At 38.3% G+C, this 17,805-nt stretch overlaps 1 protein-coding gene and 1 long non-coding RNA gene across 8 annotated transcripts in view; one reads left to right on the top strand and one right to left on the bottom strand.

Moving 5' to 3' along the window:
• The window catches only part of pld4 (phospholipase D family member 4), a 26,146-nt gene extending 12,407 nt beyond the window's left edge, over positions 1–13,739 (top strand). Inside the window, exons 5-12 of the mRNA XM_073928029.1 lie at positions 2,583–2,766; positions 4,193–4,313; positions 5,028–5,155; positions 7,309–7,509; positions 11,060–11,199; positions 11,455–11,620; positions 12,308–12,404; positions 12,904–13,739. Coding sequence (XP_073784130.1) covers positions 2,583–2,766; positions 4,193–4,313; positions 5,028–5,155; positions 7,309–7,509; positions 11,060–11,199; positions 11,455–11,620; positions 12,308–12,404; positions 12,904–13,103 — 1,237 coding nt within the window. The 3' untranslated portion in view covers positions 13,104–13,739. The remainder of the gene's footprint in view (positions 1–2,582; positions 2,767–4,192; positions 4,314–5,027; positions 5,156–7,308; positions 7,510–11,059; positions 11,200–11,454; positions 11,621–12,307; positions 12,405–12,903) is intronic.
• Positions 1–17,791, bottom strand: part of LOC137488058 (uncharacterized) — a 23,453-nt gene extending 5,662 nt beyond the window's left edge. The window contains exons 1-6 of one of the 7 annotated variants that reach the window (XR_012393170.1): positions 17,676–17,791; positions 17,332–17,396; positions 11,003–11,239; positions 7,360–7,499; positions 4,527–4,747; positions 2,549–2,721 (exon numbers count right to left, since the gene is read on the bottom strand). This is a non-coding gene — a long non-coding RNA (uncharacterized lncRNA). Of the gene's footprint in view, positions 1–2,295; positions 2,481–2,548; positions 2,722–4,526; positions 4,748–6,328; positions 7,500–11,002; positions 11,243–17,331; positions 17,532–17,675 lie in introns of those variants that run through there. The other 6 variants (XR_012393169.1, XR_012393167.1, XR_012393171.1 and 3 more) reach the window with 6 other exon arrangements.
• Between the last annotated feature and the right edge of the window lie 14 nt (positions 17,792–17,805).

Consider the following 17,805-nt stretch of genomic DNA (forward strand, 5'->3'; position numbering starts at 1 on the left):
ACACAAGTCACACACATAAATACACACACACACATACACAAGTCACACACATAAATACACACACACACATACACAAGTCACACATATAAATAAACACACACACACACACACACACACACACACACATAAATACACACACACATACACAAGTCACACACATAAATACACACACACACACACACACACACAAGTCACACACATAAATTATACATAAATACACTTGAATGCAGATGACAGCAGACAACCCACTAGATCATGTCATTGGCCAGTTATAAAACTTTACGGTACTTTATAATACTACAAGTCCCAATGAAACACTGTAATATATCAGCACGTTCACAGTTGTGTAGCAGCAGGACTTGTCATAATGTGCAATATTTCATGCATGAAAGGATCGCTGGACTCTCTCTCTCACACACTTTGTCCTAAAGCGACTGTATGCTTAGTGCTTGGCTGGTGGTGTGCAGGAATTACTCTTCTGTTTCAGAACGAATATTCAGTAGCATGCTGAACAATATAGGGAGCGCGTCACAGGCCGACATTGTTCAGAAATGAGCCAATGTGAATATAAAAGCAGCTTCAGCTCAGTAAAGCAGGCTAGGTGGAATAGCGCTGTTTACTGGTGTTCTGTTGTTAAACTAAATATAAATCTCCATTATCGATGCTGTAAAAGTCCTCATGAAACCGAAAATAGTCACATCAATCTTTCACCGGGAGATTTCAGTGGCTGAACAACACTTCTGTGCGTATAACCCATTCATAACAACACACTCTACATCAGCTCTGCGAGACTGAAATAGTTTTAAAACAGAACATTACCTGTCTAAGGCTCCGTTTACACTAGTGCGTTTTAGTTTTAAAACGGCGTTTTAGAATGAAAACGATCCGCGTCCACACTCGCGTTTTACCCAGCGTTTCTGAACTGCTCTCCGTCCACACCAAAACGCTGAAAACGCACATCACGTGATCACACACACACACTCTCGGGCAAGCGCTGGAGCCCATCTACCCAGATGAGAGCTCTGCTAGTCGGACTTCTCATCAAGCATCTCCCGCTGGATCTAATCTCACTATATTTATTAAACGTGATATTTCATTCATCTTGTTGTCTTTATCTAACGACATATTTCCTGACTTTGGTCATTGGAATCTATTATGTTCTCAGGTAACGTGTTTTAAGTGAGCGCAAAGATAAGTTAATGATTAATGTAAGCACGTACATTCTGTATATTGACTGATCGCTTGCCTTTATTTCCTATAATGTATAAACTTATTGTATGTTATACTTTTATAATGGCCATTATCGATTATTAAAACTGATATTCAGCAAATGAGAGGGTGTGTTTCGTATTTTCACTGAAATTGAAAGGAGGCAGTTGTTATCGGCTCCGTTTTGTTATAAATATCCACACAGTGAAGATGACGCTCATATATGCAGCACGACGCCTCAACATTTCTGCTGTCTGTTTAGTTGCTAATATTAAAATAAAAATAGGCAGTTCCTTATATCACGTTTACATTTTATTGTTGAGAAAGTGAAACAATGTAGGCAGGGTGATGTGAATGAAGTTATACAGTACACTGTTCCCTTTGAAGATTGACGCGTGTCCTCGGTATAGTCTGCTTTTCCATATCAAACTGAGAAGAAGAGATGCAGCCTTGATCAAACTTGCGAAGTCTGAACTTACACGGAGAGAATGCAGGACTGAACTGTGTGTTAGGCTACTTAATATTGAGGAAAAGCCCCAATCAGAGAGGCGAATGTTTGCAGCCCCGCCTCCGTTTTCAGATGTCTCCGTTTTCTCTCATCCACACTGAGACGGAGCTGCAGCGTTTCAGAATGAAAAGGCCTCTTCAGCGTTTTCGAAACGCTCTGTTTTCGGCGCTCGAGAACTCCGGCGTAGTGTGGACGGTTGGCGTAACTGTAGCAAAACTTATGCGTTTTCAAACTAAAATGCATTAGTGTAAACGGGGTCTAACAGTAATACTTCAGCCATGGTGTCGTCCTTCCTCCAGCGTGAAGACTGGGGGTTCGCTCACTATTCTGCTGTCCAAGGCGGCCGCCCAGCTTGCCTCTATGCATGTGCCGTCCCTGAACACACGTCGGCCACAACAGGAAATAAAAACTGCTTCTGCGTTTTTTTATGCGTTAAATATTTTAAATTAATCGCGTGCGTTAACACGCTAATTTTGACAGCCCTAATATAAACACATTTAGATCATTTAATACTTAATTAGATATTTTAATACTTGATTATTTTTATCTCCATGATTGCTGTGTATATTTTATTACTTCTCTTGTTGCTTTATTGCTCTTGTTGATTGTACAGTGTCCTTGAGTTGCCAGAAAGGTGCATATTATTATATATTATAGCATTATTATTTACATTAATCATTACTATTAGAATGTGAAGAGACTTTCAACCAGCACAACAGCACATGTGTCTGAAGACCATCACCTACTGCAGCTTTATGCAGCTCTGTGGAATAATTGAATAATGTTATCCTGAATAACACTGGTGAAGGGTTGCTCTGGGCTGGTTTTTACCTTTGTGGCTGGTCGTGTGTGTTGTTTTGTGCAGTGTGGTTCTGGTGGAGAGTTTCCCTGAGGGTGTGGATCTGCGCAGAAACTCCAGCGCTGGATCAGACCTGTATGAGGCCTGGAGGACGCTCCTGTCTCTGGCCACAGAACAGATCGATGTGGCGTCTTTCTACTGGTCCCTGACGGATCAAGACATCGGCGTCAACTCTACTGCTGACACACATGTACAACACACACACAAACATAAGCTGCGTACCAAATCGCATACTTGTGCACTATTCTACGTCATTTTGTAGTATAAATAGTGTAAGTAGTGCGTTCACACTGTAAACTCTAATAATAATAAGTGCACTTTAATTACCCGGATGATCACTCATTCAGCTGCTAAAATGAAGTGTGTACTGATGGACACTTCACACACTCAGCGACCGCAGGTTTGCTTACATAGCGGAAGGGGCAGAGCTATCAGATGCACATGTTGGATAACTTTATTTATTTTGGATTGTGAAAGCAGAATTCTCCTACGAGAGTGATTATAGCGCCTCCCGATGGTGAATGCGGTTTTACTCACGGCAGGTATTATTTGATAATTTGGTCGTTTATTTCACTGATTTGGTGACCGTCAAACGTCATCAGGGAAACTATTTGAATTTCCGCTTAGTAAAAAAAACATTAGTGTGCCATTTGGGACGACACTACATACATATACTATCCTGTTGAGTGTGCAAGTGCATAAGTACATAGTGCATAGTGTATAGTGTGCCATTTGGGACGCAGCTATAGTCTGACACATACACACACAAATGTGCACACACACACACACACACACACACACACTGGTGCCGCATGAGTAACATTAGCCCCTTTCACACATACAGACCTTTCCGGAAAATTGCCGGCAATTTTCCGGAAAGGTTGTATGTGTGAACAGGTCCTTTTTGAAAATACCGGTAAATTCGTTCTGGCTATTTTCCGGAAAGAGAAGTTGTAACATTACCGGCAATTTGCCGGAATGCTGCGCTGTGTGAATGCAGAAGGAAGATTACCGTAATAAGCGTGTGCACGTCTAGAACGTGCTGACGTGAGACGTCTGCTTTAGCCAATCACAACAGTCAGACGCATTTACGTCCGCGCGGTTTGTGAGAATAAAAGCCTTTGAATATTTTTCCAGACACATTTAGCTGCTAGAAGTTAGTCAGATCACGTTTATATGTTCTTCTTAATGCCAACTGTGTAAATAATCATCGATGAGATGCTTATGATAAGCCGTTGTTTGTTTACCTTCAAGCTTTGCGTGTTCCTGTGAAACAGCCTGTGAGCGCCTGCACACGCACATATTATGAACATCTCGACATGCGAAAGTGATCCTGCGAAAGTTGTTCACAATATTGATCATCCACAGAGTTTGTGATGTAGTCAAATGTTTACAAACACAAGCGCAGCCGTTTAAAGCTCATTTGTGGTGAATGATGTCAGAATTTAGCGGTATTTTGGAATGGATGTGTGAATGCTCTTTTCCGGAAAATTTCCGTAACGTCCTCGCCTGTGTGAACAGCGCTTTTTTCAATATACCGGTAAAGTCGTTCCGGAAATTTTCCAGATATTTACCGGTATCACTGTGTGAAAGGGGCTATTGTGTCTGTGTGTCAGGGCAGAGCTATTCTGGAGGAGTTTAAAGCTTTAGCGTCCAGGAATGTGTCTGTGCGGGTGGTGAGCAGCATCCCCACACTGGCCCGCAATTCAACAGACCTGGAGGTCCTGCAGAAACACGGTCAGCAAACACACACACACACACAATCCTACTCACTGCACCTTTATCACACGGTTGTATTTCTAGTTGTAATTTAGGTGTGTTTTGTATTAAGTGAAGTTTATGTATAAACAAATTTCGAGAGGATCACGTGCTTATGATTGCTAGCGGCTGGATCCGCATTATCTAATTAACTATGCTCCAATCAGATGACTCCTAAACTACTATAAATACCCTAGGTTTTATTCCACAGCTATCTTCGTTTTGAAGAGTCCCCCCTTCCTCCCCTACTCCTCCTCCTTAGATGGGTGACACAGTGGCCCAGTGCGTAGCTCTGTCGCCTCACAGCAAGAATGTCTCTGGTTCCTGGCTTTACCAAACTAGCAGACATTTCTGTGTGGAGTTTGCACTTCTCCCCGTGCTCACGTGGGTTTCCCCCGGGTTCCTCCCACCACCTAAAAACATGCAATTAAGTCAATTGAACAATCCAAATTGGCAACATAGACACGCTTCTAGTATGTAGTTAATTTCAAGAGCATTCACTTGCTACAGCAGGGGAGTTCTCGAGATCTACCTGAGCTCAAACTTCCCTCCCGCCTTGCAACGGGAGGGAGCTCTGATCTCGAGGATCTCATGAGCTCAGGGCTCTCTCCCGGGACAGCATGCCAAACAAGCTTTACAATTAATCATCAGCTAAGTGTGAACTCTTGAATGACGGTGATGCTCTTGATGTAGGAGTGCAGGTTCGTCGGGTGGACTTTGGTCGTCTCACTAAAGGAATCCTCCACTCCAAGTTCTGGATTGTGGACCGAAGACACCTCTACATCGGCAGCGCAAACATGGACTGGAGAGCTTTAACACAGGTGCTTGAGTGTGTGTGTGCGCATATGTGTAAAGTGTGTAAGTGTTTGATTGTGTGCACGTATTTGTAACGTATGTGTTACAGTATGTATGTGTGATTGTGTGTTTTTGTTAGTGTGTGCATGTATGTGTGTGATTGTGTGCACATGTATTTGTGTGCAAATTTGCAATTTATGTATATTGTGTGTGTGTGTGTGTGTGTGTGTGTGTAAGTGATTGAGCGTGTTTTTTTGTTTGTTTAGTGTGAGTCAAAGTGAGTGTGTTTTTGTTTCTGTGTGTATTTACGTGTCACCGACTTCTCTCACCACATCAAAAACACTGTGTGTGTGTAAAGTGTGTGATTATGTTTGTATTTATATGTGTGTGTGTGCATATTTGTGTTTCTGTGTGTATGATATGTGTTTTTGGGATTCTGTGTGTATTTTTGTTTGTGTGAGTGAAAGTGAGTGTGTGTTTGTACATTTCTGTATGTGTATTTGTGTTTCTGTGTGTCTTTATGTGTGATCCTGTGTGTATTAATAAGTGTGTGACCTGTCTGTGTGTATTTTTTTATGTGTGTATTTATGTGTGTGACTTGTGTATGTGTGTATGTGTATTTATGGGTGTGACTTGTGTGTGTGTGTATTTATGTGTGTGACGTGTGTGTGTGTGTATTTATGTGTGTGACTTGTGTGTGTGTATTTATGTGTGTGTGTGTGTATTTATGTGTGTGACTTGTGTATGTGTGTGTGTATTTATGTGTGTGATTTGTGTGTGTGTGTATTTATGTGTGACGTGTGTGTGTGTGTGTATTTATGTTTGTGACTTGTGTATGAGTGTGTATTTATGTGTGTGACTTGTGTATGTGTGTGTGTATTTATATGTGTGACTTGTGTATGTGTGTGTGTATTTATATGTGTGACTTGTGTATGTGTGTGTATTTATGTGTGTGTGTGTGTGTGTGTGTATTTATGTGTGTGACTTGTGTATGTGTGTGTGTATTTATATGTGTGACTTGTGTATGTGTGTGTGTATTTATATGTGTGACTTGTGTATGTGTGTGTATTTATGTGTGTGATTTGTGTGTGTGTGTATTTATGTGTGTGACTTGTGTATGTGTGTGTGTATTTATATGTGTGACTTGTGTATGTGTGTGTATTTATGTGTGTGTTTGTGTGTATTTATGTGTGTGTGTATTTATATGTGTGTGTGTGTGTATTTATGTGTGTGACTTGTGTATGTGTGTGTGTATTTATGTGTGTGACTTGTGTATGTGTGTGTATTTATGTGTGTGTTTGTGTGTATTTATGTGTGTGACTTGTGTGTGTGTGTATTTATATGTGTGTGTGTGTGTATTTATGTGTGTGACTTGTGTATGTGTGTGTGTATTTATGTGTGTGACTTGTGTGTGTGTTTGTGTATTTATGTGTGGGATTTGTGTGTGTGTGTATTTATGTGTGACGTGTGTGTATTTATGTTTGTGACTTGTGTATGTGTGTGTATTTATGTGTGTGACTTGTGTGTGTATTTATGTGTGTGACGTGTGTGTGTATTTATGGGTGTGACTTGTGTGTGCGCGCGCGCGTGTGTGTGTGTATTTATGTGTGTGACTTGTGTATGTGTGTGTGTATTTATGTGTGTGACGTGTGTGTGTGTGTGTATTTATGTGTGTGATTTGTGTGTGTGTGTGTATTTATGTGTGTGATTTGTGTGTGTGTGTATTTATGTGTGACTTGTGTGTGTATTTATGTGTGTGACGTGTGTGTGTATTTATGGGTGTGACTTGTGTGTGCGCGCGTGTGTGTGTGTGTGTGTATTTATGTGTGTGACTTGTGTATGTGTGTGTGTATTTATGTGTGTGACGTGTGTGTGTGTGTATTTATGTGTGTGATTTGTGTGTGTGTGTATTTATGTGTGTGATTTGTGTGTGTGTGTGTATTTATGTGTGTGATTTGTGTGTGTGTGTGTATTTATGTGTGACTTGTGTGTGTGTGTTTGTATTTATGTGTGTGACTTGTGTGTGTGTGTGTGTGTGTGTGTGTGTGTGTGTGTGTGTGTGCGTGTGTGCGTGCGTGCGTGCGTGTGTGTATTTATGTATGTGACCTGTGTTGTGTGTATATTTACGTGTGTGTGACATGTATGGATGTGTGACCTGTTCGTGTGTGTGTGTGTTAAGGTGCGTGAGCTGGGTGTGCTGCTCCTGAACTCCAGCACTCTGGCTGTGGACCTGCAGAAGATCTTCGAGTCCTACTGGATGATGGGCGTCTGGAACTCCTCCATCCCACAGCGCTGGCCGGACACACTCCAGACACACATCAATGAGGAGCAGCCGCTGAACACCAGCCTGAGTGGAGTCAACAGCAGAGTCTACATCACCGTCAGTCACACACACACACACACACACACACACACACACACACACACACACATATATATTTACTTTGACTTCATTTCAGACAATATGAACACAAAGTATTTCAGGCTCTATCTGATCATCTTCATTTGTAAATATTCATCCTTTCCTGTCATTCAGACCTGCAACACACTCCAGAGAGAGTTGTGACAGGAGCAGTTTAGGGCAGCAAACTGGTAAAATAATGATGTGATGTGAAACAGTTGAAGGCAACAGGTGATTATAATTATGATTTGGTACAAAAGCAGCATTCAAGAAAGGTCTAGTCCTTAAGGAGCAAAGATGGGCAGAGGATCGCCAGTGTACCAACAAATATGTGAGAAAATGATTGAAATGTTTAAAAAGAGAAAGAGAGGAAGACATTTGGATATTACAGCTTCAACAGAACATCATTACACGATTCAAGGAATGTGGAGGAATTGCAGTGCGTAAAGGACAAGAGCGCAAGCCTGAGCTGAACAACTGATCTCCAACTCTTCAGACGGCACTGCATTCATCTGTGAGCCACATCAGCACATGCGCTCAGCAGGGGTGGACTTTGTGTGCTTTCACACCTGTGGATCGATTCAGTTGTTCCGAAACAGAGATTACAATTGTTACATTGTTGCTCTTTGCTCTTGGAGCGGTTCGCTTTCACACTGCAAAGTTTCTTTATATTATATAGAGCTAAAACAAGTCACGTGCGAGTAAACTCTCCTCACATTGGTCAGAGTGTCAGGGTTTGTTTTGCAGCGTCCCGCTAAGCTGTCAGGAGAGGTGGTGGTTTGGTGGTGATTGACAGGGTGCGCGCGACGTGTCTGAGGAGAGATGCGGTGGGGAGGGGTGAGAAGGGTGCGCGACGATGCCTATTTGAGGACCGGGAGGGAGACGCGAGATTACCGGGAGATCATCACTCTTTGCGGGCATCCGGAGACTCGCGAAACTTCCCGCCATACTCATAATTCTCTCTTCATATAGCCGTATGCCTATTACATATCCATAAAACACTGTGATATAACCGCGCTCGGATCGGATTGCTTTCTCACTGCAATCGAACCGCTCCAGGGTTCGTTTCAATCGAGCCGAGACCACCTCATTCAAGCAATCACTTTGGCGCGGAACAAAGCGCGATTGCCCTGTTCACATATGCCAAACAAACCGCGCTAACTGGACAAGTGAGATACGTTCCGAAACAAAAGTGTAGGTGTGAAAGCACCCTTAATGATTTGGGGGCCCTAAGCAATTCACAGCATTCAAGGATATACAGCATTCAAGGAAATAGCGCTTTGGAATGGCATCATCATCCCTTCCGCCAAAGAGCATAGAATCACCAAGTGCAATTTGAGAAACAGCCACCTGATGGCGCGGCGGTCAATTTAGAATGAAAACTCCAATAGAACCACAGGATATTATAATTCTGTAAAATAAACTATTAAAAGTGCTGATGATTGTGATAGTAAGTGTTGTATTGCCGTCTTTCAGGTTGTAAACAAAAAAACAAAGCAGCTCTGGTGATGCAGTGGCGCAGTGGGTAGCACGTTCGCCTCACAGCAAGAAGGTCGCTGGTTCGAGCCTCGGCTCAGTTGGCGTTTCTGTGTGGAGTTTGCATGTTCTCCCTGCGTTCATGTGGGTTTCCTCCGGGTGCTCTGGTTTCCCCCACAGTCCAAAGACATGCGGTACAGGTGAATTGGGTAGGCTAAATTGTCCGTAGCGTGTGTGTGTGAATGAGGGTGTGTGGATGTTTCCCAGAGATGGGTTGTGGTTGGAACGGCATCCGCTGCGTAAAAACTTGCTGGGTAAGTTGGCGGTTCATTCCACTGTGGCGACCCCGGATTAATAAAGGGACTAAGCCGACAAGAAAATGAATGAATGAATGAAAGCAGCTGCTTTCCAACGCGACAGCAATAAGATGCAATGGACAGCCGGTCGCTTTCACTCCAAAATGTCAGAATCCGGGGCTGTTGTTGCGCACTGCTGTTGCAATGAAACGTTCTACTGAGTGTCGCCTCTTGGTCATTCTAAGCTCTTTGCTTCCGCTATAGCAGCAGATCAGCTTCACAAGCAATAACAAATTTCTCTTGTCTGTTAGCTTGTGTTTACCGTTGATATGGATGTTCAGTGTTTGCAAGGGCATGCAAGAGATGATTGATAGAAAAACAAGATTTGTATCTGAGAGTGAAATCTGCACATGTCCAAACTCCTAGTGTCCAGCTAATTTTAGCTCCAACTTGCCTCAACACACCTGCACGGATGTTTCTAGAAAGCCTAGTAAGAGCTTGATTAGCTAGCTCAGGTGTGTCTGATTGGGGCTGGAACTAAACTCTGCAGTACACCGGCCCTCGAGGACCGAGTTGGGCACTCTGATGTACAGTTAATCAGCTATTTTTGTGATTAGATTTTAATGGTAATAATAATAATAATAATTAAAAAAAAACATTTGAACAAATTTAATTCACGACCCATCAAACTAATCGGCGGTGCTGAAACATTTGCGTCTGTAGCAGAGGAATGATCTCTCCATGCTGCAGGTGTGAGAGACGGCTGTGTGGTACTGTGCCACCTTTGAGTGCTCTAAGGCGGAGGAAAAACCGATGGCATCACCCGCAGGTCATTACGAATTAAGAGTAACGTTAGTAACAGCACGGACACATGAGAGTCTCTAAAAATCTCCTGTAACACCTAAAAACATTTGCTAGTCACTTAAAAAAAATAATTGGCGATACGGTGGTCTGAAAAGTCGCTAAGTTTGCAACACTGGACTGACAGTGTGTTTGATTGAAGCGCTAACACCTCACGCATGTGCAGCAGTAAAGAAGGAACGTTCCATTACTTATGGGGGCCCCCGTTTTTTGAAACAATAAAATCTTAACAGGATAGACAGATTTTACAACATATGATAGAAAATGTATAAAAGAGCTATATGACTAATATAGGCCTCTTTGCATTGGTCAGGGGTCCCTGAATTCCCCCGGGCCCCAAGTGGCTGCTTACCTCGCTTATTGGTTAAGTCCGCCCCTGGAGCTCAGGACTACTGCAAACCTTTGTCAAGTTCCACAATACGTAGTTACATCCACAAATGCCAGTTAAAACTGTACTGTGCCAAAGGGAAGCCCTATATTAACAGTGTCCATAAAGGATGGCCAATCAAAAAGTGGAACCGAGTACTGTGGTCAGATGAATCAGTATTTTTTGGGAGAAATGGACGCCATGTGCTCCGGACCAAAAAAGAAAAGGATCATCCAGACTGTTACCAGCAACAAGCCCAAAAGCCAGGCTCTGTCATGAAATATGTCAAAGTAAATTTAGAAATCACTACTTTCTTTTTCTATTTGCATTTTCCAGAGTGTCTCAATCAGTTATCCACACTGATATAATCACAAATGTTTCTTGATCATCATATAAGACATTATAATGATTTCTGAAGCATCATGTGACTCAAGACTGGAGTAATGATGCTGAAGCAATACAGCAAACTCACATAGAGAGGAGAACTGTTGAATGGTAATGATACACCGCTGTTTCTGCTGTCCATCAGGCCTCTCCGCCGGCGTTCTGTCCAGACTCTCGAACCCATGATCTCTCTGCCATCCTGTCCGCCATCAGAGGAGCGCAGAGCTTCATTCACGTCTCCGTCATGGAGTATTATCCTGCCTCCAAATACTTCAATCTCCACGGGTGAATATCAGCATCTTTCTAGAGTTCACTTCAGTCTGTCCTGCTTAGGGTTGCAGAGGGGCGGAAAATTTACAGTAAACTGGGAACGTCATGCTTCATGTGTGTCTTTAATATATCTTATCATACAATAAATGCACATCCCTAGGTGTATGTGCCCTCTAGTGGCATAAATCGACACTGTTTCATTAAATGTCAGAATCGTGTGTTTTGTTCTGAGATAGTGGTGTTCTAGTGTGTGTGGTATTTTATTGTCAGGTTCTGGCCGGTGCTGGAGGATGCTCTTAAGCGTGCGGCATTTGACAGGCGTGTGTTTGTGCGTCTGCTGGTCAGCTGCGGTCGGGAAAGTGACCCGTCCGTCTGGCCATTTCTGCGCTCACTGGATGCTCTTCATTCGCCATCAGACAACATCAACATCGCTGTGGTGAGTCTGACTATTATATGAATTATGTTAGGGATGAAGTACATCCAGGAGGTTGTCTGACAGGTTTACCGGCAGCCTGATGTGAAGCAGAGCACTGTTGTATAAGGCTGAAGGGTTTATTTCTTGATAACAACCATCCTGGATGTACTTTATTCTGCTTATTACATGATTACTCACCATTAAACATAAAAAATTAGACACAACGCAAAGCTAAATTAAACATAAACTAAAACAGCTGATGGAGTATACACTAACCTGAGCATTATTCAGACTCAAGATGGAGACAAACAGTCAAAAACACAACAGATACTAAAACAGCTGATGGAGTATACACTAACCTGCACATTATTCAGACACTAGATGGAGACAAACAGTCAAAACACAACAGATACTAAAACAGCTGATGGATTATACACTAACTTGCACATTATTCGGACACTAGATGGAGACAAACAGTCAAAACACAACAGAAACTAAAACAGCTGATGGAGTATACACTAACCTGCGCATTATTCAACCACAAGATGGAGACAAAGAGTCAAAAAAAGTTAAAGTATTTTCATTGAAATTAATTTCATTACATTTTTTCATCATATTTTTGTCATTTTTATTTTACCTACAATTCAAGTTTATTTGTATAGCACTTTCTTTTAACAATAATTATCGTTCATCCTCTACATTCCACAGAGAGTGTTCATTATTCCTGCAGGAAACCAGACACGCATCCCTTACACCCGAATCAACCACAGTAAATACATGGTGACTGATAAACTGGCCTATATAGGTGAGTGAGTGCATTTAATTACAGTCCAAGATTAAATTATTCTGTTTTTCTTTTTTAAATATTTCCCAAATGATGTTGAACAGATTCAGGAATTTTTCACAGTATTTTCTATAATATTTTTTCTTCTGGAGAAAGTCTTATTTGTTTGATTTCGGCTAGAATAAAAGCAGTTCTTAATTGTTTTAAAGTCATTTTAAGGTCAATATTATTAGCCCCTTTAAGCTATATTAGTTTTGGATTGTCTACAGAACAAACCACTGTTATACAATGACTTGCCTATTTACTCTAACTTTACCCTAAATACCCTAGTTAAGCCTCTAAAAGTCACTTTAAGCTGAATACTAGTATCTTGAACAATATCTAGTCTAATATTATTTACTGTCATCATGGCAAAGATAAAAGAAATCGGTTATTAGAAATGAGTTATTAAAACTATTATGTTAAATAATTGCACGCCTACTAATTTAGTCTATTTTGTATATATTCTGCTGTTGTTCAGGGACGTCAAACTGGTCAGCAGACTACTTCAACACCACTGCTGGAGTGGGCTTAGTGGTTTCCCAGGATGCTTTGCAGAAAAACTCATTCCAGCAGCAGCTGAGGGCTGTTTTTCAGAGAGACTGGAGCTCTGAGTTCTCCATCCCTCTGTCTGAACTCCAGAACAACCACGACTGCGCTTTCCCCACACACACTCCATAAACGCACACATACATACTATTAACTGAAACACACACACCGTAAACACATATTTGTGCAGGTGTCTGTTTATGCTGTACATGTATCTATGTCTCTCATGTGCCTTTTAAATGTTTATTTTTTCTAGTCATTAAATAAGGGAAGCTTCAGGCAGCCAGTGCTTCATTTCATTTTTAAAAATTATTAAAAAGCTCACATATAAGAATTGAGTTCAAGTTGGTTTTATGTTCGCACATTTGTTCGTTTTTGAGCACTGACAACTTGTGACAGCGTGTCTGTATTGTGTATTATGCTACTTTGCATATTAGGTCTGAACTCGCATGTAAGTATGATTCAAAACAACATCAGCACTGTTTTTGTGACTGGGAACATTGTTGTACTTTGATAGTCGTTGGCTAATTTTATAATTTCTCTGTTTAAAATTGGCAAACAATACTTTTCTAAAATTATACTATTAAGTATAAAGCCTTAATGTGTGAATATAAAACCAACTTTACCCCAATAATATAATAATAGAGGATTGCAGCGCTTTGTAGTTTTCTGCTTTCAGTATTTTTCATTTTCAGTGTTTCGGCTGAAATGCATATAAATATACTATGCATATAAATTTAACGAATTCATTTTTATTCCTCCCCCCCCAAAAAAATTATATATATATATATATATATATATATATATATATATATATATATATATATATATATATACATATATATATATATATATATATATATATATATATATATATATATATATATATATATATACAGTTGACATCAAAATTATTCGCCCTTCTATGGTTTTATTTAATTTTTTTTTTATATTTTGCCAAATGATGTTGGACAGATTCAGGAGTTTTTCACAGTATTTCCTATAATATTTTTTCTTTTGGAGAAAGTCTTATTTGTTTTATTCTGGCTAGAATAAAAGCAGTTCTTATTGTTTTAAAGTCATTTTAAGGTCAATATTATTAGCCCCTTTAAGCTATATTTGTTTTGGATTGTCTCCAGAACGAACCACTGTTACACAATGACTTGCCTAATTACCATAACTTTACCCTAATTAACCTAGTAAAGCCTTTAAATGTCACTTTAAGCTGAATACTAGTGTCTTAAGGAATATTTAGTCTAATATTTTGTGCTGTCATCATGGCAAAGACAAAAGAAATCAGTTATTAGAAATGAGTTATTAGTCGGTTCCAATAGCCTTGTGGTTAGTGCATCAGCATATAGCACCTGGGTGCTCGCGGTGGCCTGAGTTTGATCCCTGGCTTGAGTTCCATTGCTGATCCTTTTCTTTAAAAAGAAAAGAGATGAGATATTAAAACTATTATGTTTAGCAATGTGTTGAAAAAAATTAAATAAAAAAAATATTCAGGAGGGCTGATAATTCTGTATATAATAAAGCTCTGTGTGTGTGTGTGTGTGTGTGTGTGTGTGTGTGTGTGTGTGTATATAAACAGTTGAAGTCAGAATTATTAGCCCCCCCTTATTTTTCCCCGTTTTCTGTTTAACAGAGAGATTTCTTCAACATATTTCTAAACATAATAGTTTTAATAACTGATTTATTTTATCTTTGCCATGATGACAGTAAATAACATTTGATTAGATATTTTCAAGACACTTCTATACAGCTTAAAGTGACATTTAAAGGCTTAACTAGGTTAATTAGGTTAAATAGGCAGGTTAGGATAATTAGGCAAGTTATTGTATAACGATGGTTTGTTCTGTAGAAGATCCGGAAAAAAAAGCCTAAAGAGGCTAATAATTTTGTCCTTAAAATGGTGTTTAAAAAGAATTAAAAACTGCTTTAATTCTTGCCGAAATAAAACAAATAAGACTTTCTCCAGAAGAAAAAAATATTACCAGACATACTGTGAAAATGTCCTTGCTCTGTTAAACACCATTTGGGAAATACTTAAAAAATAAAATAAAATTTGAAGGAAGCAAATAATTCTGACTTCAACTGTATACGCACACTAAATACATTTCTAAATTTTCTAAAAGTACGCTTTTTACAAAATGTTTTAATACATAATTATTTTTTTTTTTAAATGCAAAAAGTTTTTTTTTTTTTTTATTCTATTGAAAATAATATGTATCTGGCATACATGTATTTGTCTCTTTAATTGCACACCAAACCGCATTAAATGTCATTTCAGCAGGTTTTGATAAATTTGTGCTTTCTGAATATTTTAGAAAATGTCTTTACAAAATGTTACAAATATTTTTATTTGTTGTATTTCCTCAGGTGTGTTTTTTGTAACTATTTGTTTGTTATTTCTAAGAAATAGATATTTTTAATAAGAGAGCAAAAGAAGAACAGCCTCAAAATACACATGATTTTTTACTATCATTATTTTAAAGAGTTTTAGATGTGGCTTTGTTTTGTTTTAAGCTCATTTTCTTTCATATGTCTGTCATTTTGTATTTTGTTAATAAACCTGTATATGTGGACCTTATCTTGAACGTATTTATTTTAAAATATAAAAGCAAACATTTATTCACCTCAAATTAGATTAATTTCAGATTAATAATTATGTCATTTTATTAGAAATATAATAAACGTTGGTTTCATGCATTTGGACAGTTCATGCTTTATAAATCCAAAGACATTTAAAATAATTGTTCTAGTGTGATTAATAATACAGGACGTTTTCAGAATTAAATATTAATATAAAGGTCATGTAACACATTAAATTAAATATTTAATCTTCAGATTTTAATTATGTCTAGTTATTTAGTACTTCAAGCTTTTTTTTGATATCGGCAAAATTTTCAATTTGCTATTCATATTTCAAATTAGCTTTTATTTTTTATATTTTAAGTACTAGTTTTATTTAAAGTATTAGTTTTAATTATTTAATCAGTAATTTTATGAGAATTTTAATTTTTTTTATTACTTTAGAATTGTTGTTATAATAATAATAATACAATTTATTATTAATATTATTATGATTTTGGTTTGATCAGTTTTTCAGTTTTAGTTTTATCCCCAATAATTTTTTGTAATTATTTGAACTAATTCAATTATTTAAAATAGTTGTTATTATCATTATTTAGTTTTAATTTGTTTTTCATTTTTTTTCCTGTATATTCGTCCTTTAGGAACTATAACCACAACAATACCTTGGTAAAAGCTTTGTAACATTCGAAACTTACATTTTTTTCCACATTCACTCATTAGCTAATAAACACAACATGTTTAATATGAAATTATTTTTGAGGGGTTAACCTGCAAATTAATGTAAAAAAACAAAATGACTGAAAAAACTATGTATGCTGAACTATAGGCTACTTACCAAACCTGAAGGTTTGGTTTTTTTCAGTAATTTTCATCCTTCAGAGACTACAACCACAGTAATACCATGGTAAAAACTTGGTAACAATAAAAGCTTTACATTTTTCCCCAACTTTTCACTCATTAGCTAATTAACACATTATGTAACTTGTTGAAATTTGAGGGTTAATGACAAAACCGCAAATAGATGTAACTGAATCCTAAAACCAAATGACTGTCAAAAAAAAAAAAAAAAAAACAGTGTTGAACAAACAAAGCTGAAGGTTTAATTTGTTTAATTAGTTTTTTTCAGTTTTAGTTTTCCTTCAGGCACTATAACCACAGTAATAAAATTAAAAACTTTAACTTTTCTCCCCCATGTTCACTCACATGTTGAATTTAAAATGATAATAACAATTCAAATTTGGTGTTAACGACAGAAAACCACATTAACTCATAGCTAATAAACACTATATGCTTACAAGTTAGCAGTTTAACGGTTGGAATTGCAGAATTAACGACCGTAAATAGATGTGAGTCCTAGAACCAAATGACTAAAAAAAAGAAAGGAAAAAAAGGATTGAACTATAAATAGTACTTACAAAATCTGAAGGTTTAATTAGTTTTTCAGTTTTAGTTTTTTCCACTAATTTTTGTCCTTCAGGCACCATAATCACAGCAATACCACTGAAATCTTTACATTTTTCTTCACTTTTACTCATTAGAGCTAATAAACACAATGTGTACATGTTAACAGTTAGCGGTTGAAATTTGAGGATTAACAATGGGTAAAATCGCTGTAACTTAACTCAAACCATTAAAATTCATATTTAACGTAATTAAATAATGGTTTATAACTGTTTAAAATGTAGGGTAACGATCGCAAATAGATGTACTAACTGAACCAAATGACTGTCAAAGAACAGTAATGTGAACTGTTTATAGTACTTACCAAAGCTGAAGGTTTAAATCGTTTTTTCAGTTTCAGTTTTCCCTCAAATGTTCGTCCTTCAGGCTCTATAACCACAGCAATACCACTAAAACTTCAACATTTCCCCCAAATTTACTCATTATAGCTAATAAACACAATACGTTTACATGTTAACGGTTGAAATTTGAGGGTTAACGACGGGTAAAACCGCTAATCGATGTAAATCAAAATATTTGACGGTTATTAACGAAATAACGGTTTATAACGGTTGAAATTTGAAGGTTAAGAACTGCAAATCGATGTAAATAAGTCCTAGATCCAAATTACTATGCTAAACGGTGTAAGTATGAACTATAAGTACTTACCAATGCTAAAGTTACCGCTTAAATGTATTTATTCTCATTTTATTCCGACTTTATTTATAATTCGCCTCAGCAGAGAACGGTTTTTGGCTCGAGCCGCTAGAGGGCGGCAATGACCTGACGTGATTGTACC

Source organism: Danio rerio, chromosome 17 (assembly GCF_049306965.1).
Source record: "Danio rerio strain Tuebingen ecotype United States chromosome 17, GRCz12tu, whole genome shotgun sequence".
In the NCBI taxonomy this organism is placed as follows: Eukaryota; Metazoa; Chordata; class Actinopteri; order Cypriniformes; family Danionidae; genus Danio; species Danio rerio.